This window comes from Conger conger, chromosome 11 (genome assembly GCF_963514075.1).
Source record: "Conger conger chromosome 11, fConCon1.1, whole genome shotgun sequence".
Classification (NCBI taxonomy): Eukaryota; Metazoa; Chordata; class Actinopteri; order Anguilliformes; family Congridae; genus Conger; species Conger conger.
The window spans coordinates 10,989,228-11,004,792 of record NC_083770.1 but is presented as its reverse complement, the minus strand read 5'-3'; the positions used below and the strand labels follow the sequence as shown (position 1 = coordinate 11,004,792).

Genomic DNA, 15,565 nt, shown 5'->3' with positions numbered 1-15,565 from the left:
TGTACAATTGATGCTTCTCCATTCACCCATTCATACACACACTCACACACCGACGGCGATTGGCTGCCATGCAAGGCCCCGACCAGCTCGTCAGGATCATTTGGGGGTTAGGTGTCTTGCTCAGGGACACTTCGACACAGCCCGGGCGGTGGATCGAACCGGCAACCCTCCGACTGCCAGACGACTGCTCTTACTGCCCGAGCCAATGAGACGACTGCTCTTACTGCCTGAGCCAATGAGACGACTGCTCTTACTGCCTGAGCCAATGAGACGACTGCTCTTACCGCCTGAGCCATGTCACCGCCTGACTGAGCCTGAGCGTCTGCCCTGAATCGCACGGCGTGTTTCTCTTTCAGGATACGCAGGCCAGCTATGATGTCAACGGGAACGACCTGGATCCCATGCCTCGATACGATGCCAGCAACGAGAACAAGTAGGTCCCGCCAGCAGCACGAAACGAGCAAGTATCCACCCCGCTTTCTCCACCTGTCGTGCCGTCTCGTGCTATCGACTGCGAACGGGGCCTAATGGCCACGGGGGAGTCGATGTTGATTTTGGTGTCCGATGTTTTCGTAAAAAATTTAACTAGAGGCACATGCAACTCTTGTGTTGAGTGTGTACGTAGTACATAGTTGTGTAGTCGTTGTATGTCTGTCACCACGGCATAGTGTGTAGCTGTGGTTAGTGTGTAGTTAGTGTGTAGTCGGTGCATAGCTGTAGTTGGTGTGTAGTTGGTGTGTAGTTGTAGTTGGTGTGTAGTCATAGTTGTGGGTGCATAGTTGTGACAGAGCGTAGCGTATGCGGATTTTGGCTTGCAGCCTATGCTCCCTGCTCTGCTGCTCAGCAATCTTGCCAGTTTGGCTGTTGGAGTGTTTTTGGATGTTTTAGCTGAAATGCTTTGGCAATCTCCGTCTTGAATGGAGGGTCGCTTTCTTAAAGAGACCGCAGTGGTTTATAAATATGCAGAGAGAGATCATTGTCTCTGACTTTCTCTTTTGCCCTCTCGTGGAAGTGGTGTCAGGGGGCTGTTCTCATATCTGCTTTGTCTACACTACTTTTTGTGGTGGTAATGAGAAGCTGGTTTTTATGAGTCTCAGATCTGTCAGAGTTCTTCCCGGTAATGATCTTCTCTGCCAGAGAGAAGTGCGCTTCATAATCTCGCTGTCTGGAGAATTTATTTTTTTGTTCCTTTCTGAATTCCCCCTGAAATTGAGTGCTTGGACACACAGGCCATATTGGCTGTTCATTTTGTCTGTTCATAAAAGCGGTGATGCTTTGACCGTGGCGGTGTTATCTTTGGCTAGGAGATGCTGTTGCTCACTTCAGGGCCGTTCGTTTATTTGCACTGACCACTGGCTGCCATTTTGCGACCTTTGACCCACTGAAGAAAATGTGTATTTGCACCAATATATTGGCTCCAAATCATGTGATTAGAATTCGTGGTCATGTGATCCAAGCTCATGGTGAAGTTGCTGAGCTGGCTGTTAACCTGCACTGTATGCACAACCATACACACTCAGACATGCACGCACACACATGCACACATGCACACATGCACACATGCACACATGCACACATGCACACATGCACACATGCACACATGCACACATGCACACATACACACACACACACACGCCCTCGCACACGCGCACACACATTCACACACACAGCATTGTGTAAATCTGTAGTTTTTATTTGGCAGTGTGCACGTCTCCCTTGATGAGCGTTCTCTCTGGCTAATGAATCAGAATTACAGTGCTCTGTTCTGGCCTCAGGTTGGGGTCCGGTACCTTCCCATCTGTTTGCAGAACCCCTTTAATTTCCTCTGGGTGTAATCGGCCAGTGTGTAGTATAAATACAGGTGCAGGGGGGTAACCGTGAACTGGGACAGACTGTGATGTGTGTGCGTGCGTGCGTGCGTGCGTGCGTGCGTGCGTGCGTGCGTGCGTGCGTGCGTATCGTAAACAGTCATGTTTTACATGCCATAAGTGTTTTTTTCCTATTTATTTTATGAGAACAGCTGCTTACTGGAAAAGGGCATCGACCCCTTCCCGAAACCTCCGGTCCCTCTCTCTCTAATTAGGAACGCATTGTGCTTGGTCTTACGCTTAGAAGGGAAAAACATGGGGCAATGGCATTGAAGTATCTTCTTTAAAAAATATTTCATTCCCCTATTTGGTGAAAGTTTCACTCTCCGAGCACTTTATTAGGTAGACCTGTACACCAGCATCTTAATACAATTATTTAACCAGCCTAGCATGTAGCAGAAACTAAATGCATAAAAGCATGCAGACGTACGTGGTCAAGAGGTTCAGCTGTTTTTCAAACCAAATGTCAGAATGTGGAGGAAATGTGATCTAAGTGACTTTGATCAAGGAATGATTGTTGGTGCCAGGCAGGGTAGTTTGAGTATCTCAGAAACTGCTGATATACTGGGATTTTCACACACAACAGTCTCTAGAGTTTGCAGAGACTGGTGTGAAAAGCGGAAAACATCCAGTGAGCAACAGTTCTGCCGACAAAAACGCCTTGTTAATGAGAGAGGTCAGTGGAGAAGGGCCAGACTGGTCATAGCTGACAGGAAGGTGACAGTAACACAAATAATCACACATTACAACAGTGATATGCAGAAGAGCATCTCTGAACACACAACCCTTTAAGTATAAGACCAATAAGTCTAAAGAATAAGTCTAATAAGAAATACCTAATAACGTGGGCTCTCAGGCCAGCTCCATTCTCCAGGAGCGAAATGCACTGGTGTTCCTGCGTTCATGAGGATTATCTGAGTCTTGCTTATTGCCGTTTCTTGGTCCTACTATGAACCGCGTTACCTTACGCGTTGTGGCAGGTAAACGTTTTACGTTCGATGGAACCTCCATTTTACCACGTCGGGCACGCTGAAGAAGGCCATCTTGCTCGAAAGGTTTGAGCAATAAGTAATTAAATCTTTTTCAGGCTTGTGTGGTCCTTTATCGCATCGACTTTATACTGTTTGTAGGACCGGTACATTTGACGCTATGAGTGTTTCGCATGTTTCTTTTCGTAGTTTTATGCGATGTGTGGCAATACGCTTTACACCTGACCTGCAGGTGAGGAGAGCTGCCCCAAAGTCAAAAAGGCGACAACGAACATTTGTGCCGTTTTGTGAAGTTTGTGCGAATGCAAACCTGTGCTGCATCATTTGTATGGCATGGCAGTGTTTTTATGATATCTCTGGGCTAGGACTCCCTTGAAAGAGGTGGAAATCTCAATGGGACCCACCCTGTAAAATATAGCATAAATAAATGCAAATAAAAATAAAAATATGATGTAGGCTGTATGATGCTTGTGTAAGGCTCTAAAAGGCTATATAAGGCGGTGTACCGGGGTGGACGGTGACTCAGTGGGAGGTCTGAAGGCTGTTTACTGCTCAGACAGTCAGAGCACATTTATGGGTGTTATTTTATGGTTGTTACATTTTATGGTGTTTAGGTTTATGGTTATGATTTTTATGATGTTTATGGCTGTGTTTTGACTTTATTCAAATAACATGTTGATGAGCTGTCAGGGGCTGGGTCCTGGCGTGTGTGTGTGTGTGTTCACATTTATTTCATTGCGTATTTTAGGTTTTATTTGAGTAATTTGGGGGGAGTAATTGGGGACCGGGGGGGGGGGGGGGGTGCTCGCCTGGGCCAGTGCCACAGGGAGGTGTGTGGTTATCTGTTGGGTCGCTGAGAGAGAAAGGGGCTTAGTCTGGAGTACTACCTTAGCCCTTAGCAGCATCTCCACTCTCAGCCAGTTAGGAATGGCGTTTTGGATGCCCCGTGTTGGGCTGCACCCTCAGCCTCTATCGAAGCGTAGCAGGATGGATGGAGTCGGGACGTGTGGGTTGGGTCAGGTTCTACAGGGGGTCGGGGGATGCCAAAAGAGTAAAAGCTGTTTCACTGAAACCCACATGGGAGGCAGGGATTCTGCTGGAGGCTTTCTGAAAGAGCTCCCAGTCCTGACGTTTGCAGACAGGATGGCAGATGCAGATGTTTTCAGATTTCCAAAATATTTAGCGGGGGTTTGTTTCTCTGCCGTCGCGCGGGAGCTCACTGTTTAATTTGGACGCAGCTGTTTCATCTTCTCTGTGGTCGTGGGGTGAATAAACCTAAATATTTCTGCTCTGCCTGCACTCACTCACGTGCGTGACCCTCCGGAATGTTACCTTCTTGTCTGCTCCGACCGGGGCTGCTATGGTGAGGGGTGCTAAAACGCAGCATTGGAGATGAGAACAGCGTTGATCAGTGTTGGGGTTGGGAGCGGCGTTGAGCAGCGTTATGGGTGACCGTAGTGTTGCGCGGCATTGGGGTTGACCTCAACGTCGGGGGTAACCGCAGCGTTGGGGGTGACTGCAGTGTTGAGTAGCGTTGGGGTTGAGAACAGCATTGAGCAGTGTTATGGGTGAGAACAGCGTTGAGCTGTGTGTGTGTGTGTGTGTGTGTGTGTGTGTGTGTGTGTGTGTGTGTGGCACAGCAATGTCATACACACGTGATACACCATGCACTGTAGTGTGTAGTGCACATGTAATAAAAATGCTGATTTCATTTAACATCCCGCTGCCGAATGAAATATTCACATTGAATCACCAAGCATTGTATATACACAAAGATTAAGGACAAGGATCAGCATTAACTCACTTGCAGAAAGGAAATGTGATATTAATAAATTATGGTGTTTTATACAAGGTGATTACAGAAGGCTCTCCTCCAAGATTAATGTCCTTTAATCTTCAGCTCTCGGTAACTCGGACATGGTGTACGTGCTGAAAGGGGGCCTCCTCGCACCCCGGCCGCGCTCTCTCCCGGGGTGTTTTAGTGGCTGTTACCGTGGCGTCGGCTCCGTGGTTTGTGACACGAGGCGGATGGTGTGAAACGGGTATTATGTCTCTGCTACGGGAGACAGAAGGGTGGGTGAGCCCGCTTCTGAGCGGGGTGAGCGCAACGGATCATCGCTCCCGACGCTGGGAGATCTTCATCTCCCTCTCCCCCTCCGCCCGTCGGCAGGGCTGATACGGTAGCTGAGAATATTAAAATAAAAGCGCTATTATATCTGATTAATATGCACGCCGACGGCAGCGAGACGGAATGGGGCCATGGCTCAGTAGCTCAAAGCGCTAACGGCGGGTGGAATAACGGCGACAAAGTTTGGTCGGGATATCGCAATTTGGTCCGCTTGTTTCACGGCTCGCCGAGACTGCTGGGTGGATTTAGGAGCTCGCCGCCGTTCTCATGGACGGGGAGGGATAGCGCTGGAATATTTACCGCGTTTTCTGTGTCCGACTGCGCCGTCGTGTTAGCGCGGGGTTCGCGTGACGTTCGCTCGATGTGGGAGAAATGTACGACGTTGGGGTGATGGTTGGGTGATGCAAGCACAACATTTGTGTGTGTGTGTGTGTGTGTGTGTGTGTGTGTGTGTGTGTGTTCATTTGAGTGCTGCAGATGTTCAATGTCGGTGTGATATTGGCGTGACTTTAGCCCAATGTTAGTGTCCTGGGTGAACGGGAGAGAGACTCATCTCTGTCGCACTCTTGACAGGTTCTGCTCGTTTCTCCTCAATAGCGTCGCTCCAAATAGCCCTGGCCACCCAGAAGTACCCGCCCCCTCACCCCCCGGACACCCCTTCTCACACGCACCGAGTTAAATCCCAATGACAGGCCTGGGGGGGGGGACGTTCCCAACAGAGAGCGCATTGCAGGGGTCGGAGGTCGTCTCCAGGGTCGCGGGGATGAGCGGGCTGCCTGAAAGCCAAGGTGCCGGTGGTCCAGCGGATCTGCGCTGCGCTGTCATCGCGGTGCCAGGCTTCCCAGCATGCCCCACTATGGCGAACGTGGGGGTGGTGGGTGGGTTGGTCAGGCATTTATCTTGAAATTGCAGAAAGCTTTGGTAACATTTGACCTCATTAATGGAGCCATTCCTCCAAGCCTCAGTGCAGCCGTTAAAGGCTTTTCGAGCACATTAACCCGGCCTCTCTCCAGCAGAACCGCCTGTTATCTGCAGGCGGTGGGGGGGGGGGCAAAGCTCCCCTCAAAAGCGCAGAAGAAAACCCAAGCCATCGAGACGACAGCTGTTTTTCTTTTCGCGTGTCTCTGAATCTGTCATCTGCAGCACATCTGTGGGACTGCTGCTCTGCCCAGCCCTGGCCCAGCCCACCACCACACCAGGCTTAAAACTGGGGAGGCTGAATAAAAGGAAAGTTCTTCTGGGAGACTGTGTGGTTCAGTCCATAGAGCGGTGTGACCTCAATCCATGAACCAAACCCCCCCCCCCCCCAGTAGGGCCAGGGATTCTGTTCCCAGCCATAGCATTCTCTGTACTATATTCCTATGTTACTGGTCTGCAACAGTGCTCCCCTTTTAAGAACACATGCTCCTGAACACTGATGTGTGCTAACTGGTAAAAACAAATGATTTAGGAGCACATCTGCTAATTGGGGATGCATTATTATTGGGATGTGTTCTCCTAACTTCTTCAAATTGGGAGCACAGGTGCTCCTTGGAAAAAAAATACATAGTGCCCTGTGTAACCCTCTCTGCTGTCCAGAAGGAGGGAAGGCTGTTCCCCTTTTAAAAAAGGAGGGGAAAAAAGTATTCTGCATGTGGTGGCAGCCTGGCTGGCTGGCTGGCTGCAGATTCACAGATTTAAAAAAAGACCAGCACTGTCACTGAAGAGAAGGGGGGTCCGTGGGGACTATACGTTGATTATTAGGAAGACAACAGTGTCCACTGGAGTGTGTCTGCAAAACACCAAGATGCCAGTCTTTAATTTAATGGGTTGACTTACACTGGAGTCAAGGTACAGCCGTTTCTGCCTACGTAACCTGTACATGTAAACTGTGATGCTGTTCATTCGGATGTAATATAAAACAGCCACAAGTTGTAGTTAGTTGTAGGTATTATTTACATGTGTGTGTGTGTGTGTGTGTGTGTGTGTGTGTGTGTGTGTGTGTGTGGTCAAATGGCAGATGTGAAAAAGCACATAATATGCTGGTTATGTTCTAGCTAATGCATATGCAGCATGTATACCTTATATTCGTAGCTATAAGCAATGTAATTAAGCAAATAATACCGCCACTATCTTGCTAGCCTAAATATGCACTGCGTTTTGAACAGGCTGCAAACTAAGTGTACTTAGTTCGTATGTACTTCAAAACAACTACTAAAGACAACATTTCTAGTTATTTAAGATTTTTTCCGGAAGACAGTTCGCGTGTAAAATAGGCGGACGGTAAACTAGTTATCACAGGTTTTTACCAATGTAGCCATCATGAGTTAGCGAGCTTGTCAGTTTTAAAGTTGTTAGTTTTAAATAGAATATGCACAACATACAACCATTGGCAATATTATTACTAATTCTGGCAGGGGAAACTTACTTTCCATCAGTGACGACACAATAAAAGGGGTGGTTGGAAATCAGAACAGCGATGAAAGTTTATTTTCTTTCTTTTTTTTTGTAGTCGCTGCAGTCTCGCTTCTTCCCGCTTCACGACAGGTACTGTGCAAGTGCGCCCCACAGTTCCTTGCGCTAAGCATGATGTCATCGTATCCGGCAATCCCCACTGGTGACCACGGTAACCTAGGAGATCTGACAAACAGCGTGTTTGTGCTGAAAAACTTGGAAGCTAGATCCATAAAATTAATTTATAATTTAGTTATACATTTTGGAGAACATTGTCTATGTTATTAAGTGTTTTTTGAAACCGCCCCCCAAAACACAAACGCCTCTCAATTCAATTAAATAATGCTTTTTGGCATAACTGAGTATAAAGAATATTGGCAAATAAATTAACAATGAAATGATTAACAATGGCACGTAAGACAAATAATTCATAGGCTGCAGCGGAATAAAGTAAATGTAAAAAAACAAGCAAAAAAGCCTACAGACAACCTAAAAACGGAATGATAAACATGGCCAGTACTACTAATAACTACTAACAATGCAAATCATGGAAATGCAGTCTCCATTGCCCCCCTGATCGTAGTGGAGCGCAGCCTGTGCTTTCTGGGTAGCGCTGTGTGACAGCCAGTTTCTGTCTGTACATCCAGTCTGTACGTTGTCACTGATTTTCTCAATTTGTTATCAGTTCTGTCTCACTCTGACTGGGTGCTGGGAGAGAGAACATGTTTGAGTTTGAGTTGGAATCTCTGCGGAGTGAGTGACTTGTTTTCAAACATCCTGTATATTTTTTTTATCTGTTATAGTCACAGTATTGGGTTTTCATATTGCTTTTCATGGTGTGTAGGTGTTTGTTTGGTGTACTGTCACCCAGCTGTTGCTGGTTGGTGATGACGTGTTGATATGAGAATCGTCCAGACATTGAAAAATTGTGTCTTTAATCAAAAAAAAATTATCTGCTGGTTGCAAGTCATTTAAGTCGCGTTGTGTCCCACAGATGTTTACTAGATTCTAAATGAGATGGATGTGAGGAGCTGCATTCATGAAATGCATGATTAAATCTTTTATACTACTTCAGAGACAATGCAATGTCTGTGGCAAAGAGGGGTGCATCATAAGGGCATGTCCTGACGAGGCATACTTTTACTGCCCAGAAGGTTAATATTGAGGTTTCTGGTCATGCTCTGAGCATTATTGGTGAGGCTTCTGTTTGTGTCCATAACGGGAACGGTGAGCTGTCCATTTTGGGACGCCGTTGGCTGAGTAGGAAGAGCGGTCATCTGGCAGGTGGAGAGTTGCCGGTTCGAACCCCCAATTGCTCCCAACAAGCTGTTTGGAGCCTTGAATAGCTGTATTTTGCTGTTGGTGTGTGTGAATGGGTGAATGTGAGACATTAGTTGCTTTGTGTAGCCTAGCGTGAATATGAATGCAGTCAATTTACCATTTTACCATAAGTTGTTAGGCGCACTCGGTGAGGAGAAACAAGCTGAGTCAGGCTGAGCCTGAAGTTGCATGTGGCTCTACCAGTGCAGGGGAGGCTGCACTAAGTGTATTTCCAGTGCAGGTGAGGCTGTACTAAGTGTGCTAGCAGTGCTGGTGAGGCTGTACTAAGTGTGCTAGCAGTGCAGGTGAGGCTGTATTAAGTGCTAGCAGTGCTGGTGAGGTTGTACTAAGTGTGCCAGCAGTGCTGGTGAGGCTGTACTAAGTGCTAGCAGTGCTGGTGAGGCTGTACTAAGTGTGCTAGCAGTGCTGGTGAGGCTGTGCTAAGTGTGCTAGCAGTGCTGGTGAGGCTGTACTAAGTGTGCTAGCAGTGCAGGTGAGGCTGTACTAAGTGTGCTAGCAGTGCAGGTGAGGCTGTACTAAGTGTGCTAGCAGTGCAGGTGAGGCTGTACTAAGTGTGCTAGCAGTGCTGGTGAGGTTGTAGTAAGTGTGCTAGCAGTGCTGGTGCAGTTGTACTAAGTGTGCTAGCAGTGCTGGTGAGGCTGTACTAAGTGTGCTAGCAATGCAGGTGAGGCTGTACTAAGTGTGCTAGCAGTGCAGGTGAGGCTGTACTAAGTGTGCTAGCAGTGCTGGTGAGGCTGTACTAAGTGTGCTAGCAATGCAGGTGAGGCTGTACTAAGTGTGCTAGCAATGCAGGTGAGGCTGTACTAAGTGTGCTAGCAGTGCTGGTGAGGCTGTACTAAGTGTGCTAGCAGTGCAGGTGAGGCTGTACTAAGTGTGCTAGCAGTGCTGGTGAGGTTGTACTAAGTGTGCTAGCAGTGCTGGTGAGGCTGTACTAAGTGTGCTAGCAGTGCAGGTGAGGCTGTACGAAGTGTGCTAGCAGTGCTGGTGAGGTTGTACTAAGTGTGCTAGCAGTGCTGGTGAGGTTGTACTAAGTGTGCTAGCAGTGGTGGTGAGGTTGTACTAAGTGTGCTAGCAGTGCCTGTGAGGCTGTACTAAGTGTGCTAGCAGTGCAGGTGAGGCTGTACTAAGTGTGCTAGCAGTGCAGGTGAAGCTGTACTAAGTGTGCTAGCAGTGCTAGTGAGGCTGTACTAAGCACCAATGCTGAAAGGAAATGCTTGTTATGAGGGTCAAGTGAAGGAAAGAATGGCTGCAATTGTGTGCATTGGGGAAACTGAAAACGTTACATCTGAAACAGCTGTGTCTGAATTGCGATTGGCAGAGGAAAATATTGAAAACATAGATATGGCAGAGGATGAGATGGCATGCAAAGATGACATGCAAAGACAAAGAAATAAAGTTTCAAATAAAGTACAAGAAAGAGACCCAACAGAAACAAGCAGCGGTTGAGTGTTAATGACTCTTCTGGCAATGACCATGACGTATCAGACACAAAAGATTTTGATCAGTTGTAGAAAAATAAATGGATATAGTTTGGAAAGAATAATACTTTTTCTTCAAGATACAAAAGACATTACAGGGGTAAAAATTGACAAAGAATGAGAAATAATGTTATAGGAGGTTTTACCAACTAACACGTCTACAGACTTCAGAAAATAATTAACTAATGATGATGGTGAAATTGGAGTTTGAACATCAGTCTATTATCATTGTTGTGTTTCCTGAACTCATGAGTGAATTTACAATAGGCACTCTGAAATCTGAATGGGGCAAGATATGTTCGAAACAGAGCACTTTTTGTGTGCATTTATAAAATGTAAACGTGCTGATGGTGCAGTAATGGTGCAGGAAACGCACAGTGAAACCGAGAGACTGAAACTGAGAGGAGAATGGAAGAAGATGTCATATTAAGCCACAGTTCAACAACAAACGGAAGTGTGGGCCTTTCTCTTCTCAAATAACTTTCTAACATTTATGTCTATAACTTTTTATGTCTATGCTCGCCTCCAACTATAGGGTTAGACGCTTTTAAAAAATAAAAATAAAAAATGCTATGCTAAAGTTTTTATTCTGGGTTGGCAGGTGAATTTAGACAGGAATCATTTACTGCCCCACCCTGCATCATGGAGGGCTGTTGTTCATCTAGTTGAGATGCATGATTTAGAAGATGTCTGGGGAAGATTAATGAGGAACAGAAGACCGTATACTTGGACGCACACACACAGGAGAGGAGATAACATTATCTTATTGGCTTATTGGCTAGACTTAATTGCTTTTATTGTTTTTATTATTTAGGTTTTTTTTCCTGGAAAATTTTTAAAAACAAACTAGATTTTACTTCTTTAAGGAAGCAGTGAGACTGTGGTAAAGTGAAAGGCAGCTACATCAACAGCACACACCGAATGTTACATTGACCGAGTCTTTGAGTGATCTGGAGATTGGAATGGTGGAACTCCAAAGACTGAGTGTCCACTGGCTGAGGGTGGTGTGCTGAAGTCCTTAAAGGCAGTTCTTTCTGATCTCTTTAAGGCATTAATGCTCAGGAGGCATTGGTCCGCTCACACTTTCTGAGTGCATCTCCGATGGATGTGCCATCTAAATCCTTCCTTAGGAAAGAAAGGATGGGAAAAGAAGGTTTATTCATTCTCTTCACTCTCATGCAGGACAGGAACTTAAGGAGACGAGTGAAATCAGATGATGAGCAGTGCAGTTTCGACCGAGAGCCTGAGTATAGTGAGGAAGAGCATGAGTATAGTGAGGAAGAGCATGAGTATAGTGAGGAAGAGCATGAGTATAGTGAGGAAGAGCATGAGTATAGTGAGGAAGAGCCTGAGTATAGTGAGGAAGAGCATGAGTATAGTGAGGAAGAGCATGAGTATAGTGAGGAAGAACATGAGTATAGTGAGGAAGAGCATGAGTATAGTGAGGTAGAGCATGAGTATAGTGAGGAAGAGCATGAGTATAGTGAGGTAGAGCATGAGTATAGTGAGGAAGAGCATGAGTATAGTGAGGAAGAGCATGAGTATAGTGAGGAAGAGCATGAGTATAGTGAGGAAGAGCATGAGTATAGTGAGTAAGAGCATGAGTATAGTGAGTAAGAGCATGAGTATAGTGAGGAAGAGCATGAGTATAGTGAGGAAGAGCATGAGTATAGTGAGGAAGAGCATGAGTATAGTGAGGAAGAGCATGAGTATAGTGAGGAAGAACATGAGTATAGTGAGGAAGAGCATGAGTACAGTGAGGTAGAGCATGAGTATAGTGAGGAAGAGCATGAGTATAGTGAGGTAGAGCATGAGTATAGTGAGGAAGAGCATGAGTATAGTGAGGTAGAGCATGAGTATAGTGAGGAAGAGCATGAGTATAGTGAGGTAGAGCATGAGTATAGTGAGGTAGAGCATGAGTATAGTGAGGAAGAGCATGAGTATAGTGAGGAAGAGCCCAGTGCTGAGCTTGGAAAGCCACAAGCCACCCAGCGTCCCCTGGCCTACTGAGTGGCTATGTTTTAGAATGCACTTACTGGACTGCAGGATGCTCTGTGTAAACTAGGTGCAAGTCGTATTTTAAACAGGCACTGCTGCTTTAGCTCTGGGCAGAGTTTTAATGGATGTTACTGTCCTAAAACGAAGCGGATTGCCTCCTTTTTATTCTGCGGAGACAGGAACTCTCGGCTTCACTGCGCTGGGTGTGGGAAGAGCCTCCAGTGCCCTGTGTGAGATGGAATATGCAGTGCAGTGCTACTGTTACTGTCCTAGACACTGTTGGGTTAGGGTTAGTGTGTAGTGGCACTGTGTGTAGCTGGCACTGTTACTGCACAACAGGTCCTACATGCTGTAGGACCTACACTAGCAATGGCTGCTGTTCTAGGCCTGAGGTCAACTCTCTATACAAGAAACCTGTACTATGTAGATAAAAAACTGGGGAATTGGCATGATTGCAGGATTACTGCAGAGGCGAGGCACTGCTTAACAAGAATGGCCCATATCCTAAAACTGAGCTATATATAGATATAATGGATTCTACTGGACCTTTACTTGAACTGAGGACCCTTAAAAATCTCTATCTGCCACAGTAGGCAGTATGTTGGTGTCCAGATGCTATGGTTTTAAATTGATACAATTGATGGACAGCGTGTTGAGGGAAAACCAGTCATTTTGTAATTTCTCATTTTTATGGTTTGGTGGAGATTGTAGACTGGTATGCTTATTTGTTATTTGCTTTACTGCATAATATGTTTATTGGTTTTGGTGAGAGTCTGTCCAAACCTTTTTAAGCAGGTTGCAAAAAGTCAAAGAAGTCAAAATGGCAACTTTTAAATGTTATACTGTGGGAGGCAAAACTTTCCAAAAGCCAAAGGGAATTGTAAAATAGTACCAATATATTACTTTACATTATTTGTCTCACTGGTTAGGGTCAGTGTTTGGGTTTATTTTTAGATTCTATGAAGCAATGGGTGTTACAGAAGATTTTATTTCAAAAGTGGTGTTTTCAAGAGGTCAATTGCTGTCAGAAACGACAATATAATCGATCCTATAACTTTTTATTGCGTGCAACTTTTTCATAGTACTCTAAAAACATTTTACTGGGATGACATTGATCTTCATGTAAAACATTAAAGTATTTTTAAAAATCAATCTCCATCTGTTGTTCTCCCCCCTCTCTCTCTCCCCTTCTCTCCCCCTCTCTCCCTCCCTCTCCCTCCCCCTCTCTCTCCTTCTCTCCCTCCCTCTCTCCCTCTTTCTCCCTCTCTCAGGCATGGTACACGGTGTGCAGGTGAGGTGGCAGCATCTGCAAATAATTCTCACTGCACTGTCGGGATCGCATATAATGCCAAGATTGGGGGTGAGTTGTGTGTGTGTATGCGTGCGTGTACATGTGTAAGACGGTGATGGTTATAGTGATGGTGATGATGATGACGACGATGACGATGACTGTGATGATGATGATGACGATGATGATGATGATGCCGGTGACAATGGCGAGGATGGTGATGATGACGATGATGATGGAGATTGTGATGGTGATGATGATGATGATGGTGATGGTGATGATGACGATGGTATGATGGTGATGATGACGACGGTATGATGGTGATGATGGTGATGACGAAGGTGATGGTGATGATGACGATGGTATGATGGTGATGATGACGATGGTATGATGGTGATGATGACGATGGTATGATGGTGATGATGATGGTGATGACGAAGGTGATGGTGATGATGACGATGGTATGATGGTGATGATGACGATGGTATGATGGTGATGATGACGATGGTGAAGGTGACGATGACGATGGTGAAGGTGATGATGACGATGGTGAAGGTGATGATGACGATGGTGGCGTATTGGCGGTCTGCAGGAGTGCGCATGCTGGACGGGGACGTGACGGACATGGTGGAGGCGAAGTCCCTGAGTCTGCAGCCGCAGCACATCGACATCTACAGCGCCAGCTGGGGCCCGGACGACGACGGCAAGACTGTGGACGGCCCCGCCTCGCTCGCTCGCCAGGCCTTCGAGAACGGCATCCGCCAGGTCGGTCTGGCCCCCGCGCACCCTGCCACGCCTACCCTGCACCACGCCTACCCTGCACCACGCCTGCCCTACACCACGCCTACCCTGCACCACGCCTACCCTGCACCACGCCTACCCTGCACCACGCCTGCCCTACGCCACGCCTGCCCTACGCCACGCCTGCCCTACGCCACGCCTACCCTACACCACGCCTGCCCTACACCACGCCTGCCCTACGCCACGCCTACACCACACCTGCCCTACACCACACCTGCCCTACACCACGCCACGCCACGCCTACACCACACCTACACCACGCCTACACCACACCTGCTCTACACCACGCCTACACCACGCCTACACCACACCTTCCCTACACCACACCTACACCACACCTGCCATACACCACGCCACGCCACGCCTACACCACGCCTACCCTGCACCACGCCTACACCACGCCTACGCCGCACTTACACCTGCCCTACGCCACGCCTGCCCTACGCCACACCTGCCCTACGCCACACCTGCCCTACGCCACGCCTACGCCACGCCTGCCCTACACCACGCCTGCCCTACACCACGCCACGCCACGCCTACACCACGCCTACCCTGCACCACGCCTACACCACGCCTACGCCGCACTTACACCTGCCCTACGCCACGCCTGCCCTACGCCACACCTGCCCTACGCCACACCCGCCCTACGCCACGCCTACGCCACGCCTGCCCTACACCACGCCTGCCCTACACCACGCCTGCCCTACACCACGCCTGCCCTACACCACGCCTGCCCTACACCACGCCTACCCTACACCACGCCTGCCCTACACCACGCCTACCCTACACCACGCCTATGCCTACGCAGTGCCTATGCCTACGGCACGCCACACTCAAGCCAGGCCTACGCCACACCTACGCCACGCCTACGCCGCACTTACGCCTACGCCGCGCCTATGCCTACGCAGTGCCTATGCCTACGGCACGCCACACTCAAGCCAGGCCTACGCCACCCAGGCCTATGCCTACGCAATACCTAGGCCTGCGCAATGCCTACGCCTACACCACGCCACTCTCACACCACGCCACGCCACACTCAGCTCTGAGCCTCAGTACATATTGCGGACCTCCAGGACTGAGTTAAACCTGTAGCACAGCGCCCCCTCCAGGACTGGAGTTAAACTGCAATCACTGGGGCCGTTCAGGACTGGAGTTAAAAGTGTGTGTGTGTGTGTGTGTGTGATGCCAGTCACAGGAACTAGAGCTGGACACATGGTTGTAATGTAAAACAGACCTGGGCG

The 15,565-nt window shown here is 47.8% G+C and overlaps 1 protein-coding gene across 3 annotated transcripts in view; it reads left to right on the top strand.

The window, feature by feature from the left end:
* The window catches only part of LOC133140122 (proprotein convertase subtilisin/kexin type 5-like), a 94,730-nt gene that overhangs the window by 26,914 nt on the left and 52,251 nt on the right, over window positions 1-15,565 (top strand). For all 3 annotated transcript variants that reach the window (XM_061259721.1, XM_061259723.1, XM_061259722.1), the window contains exons 5-7: window positions 357-433; window positions 13,507-13,595; window positions 14,116-14,288. In XM_061259721.1, the coding sequence (XP_061115705.1) occupies window positions 357-433; window positions 13,507-13,595; window positions 14,116-14,288 (339 nt within the window). The remainder of the gene's footprint in view (window positions 1-356; window positions 434-13,506; window positions 13,596-14,115; window positions 14,289-15,565) is intronic.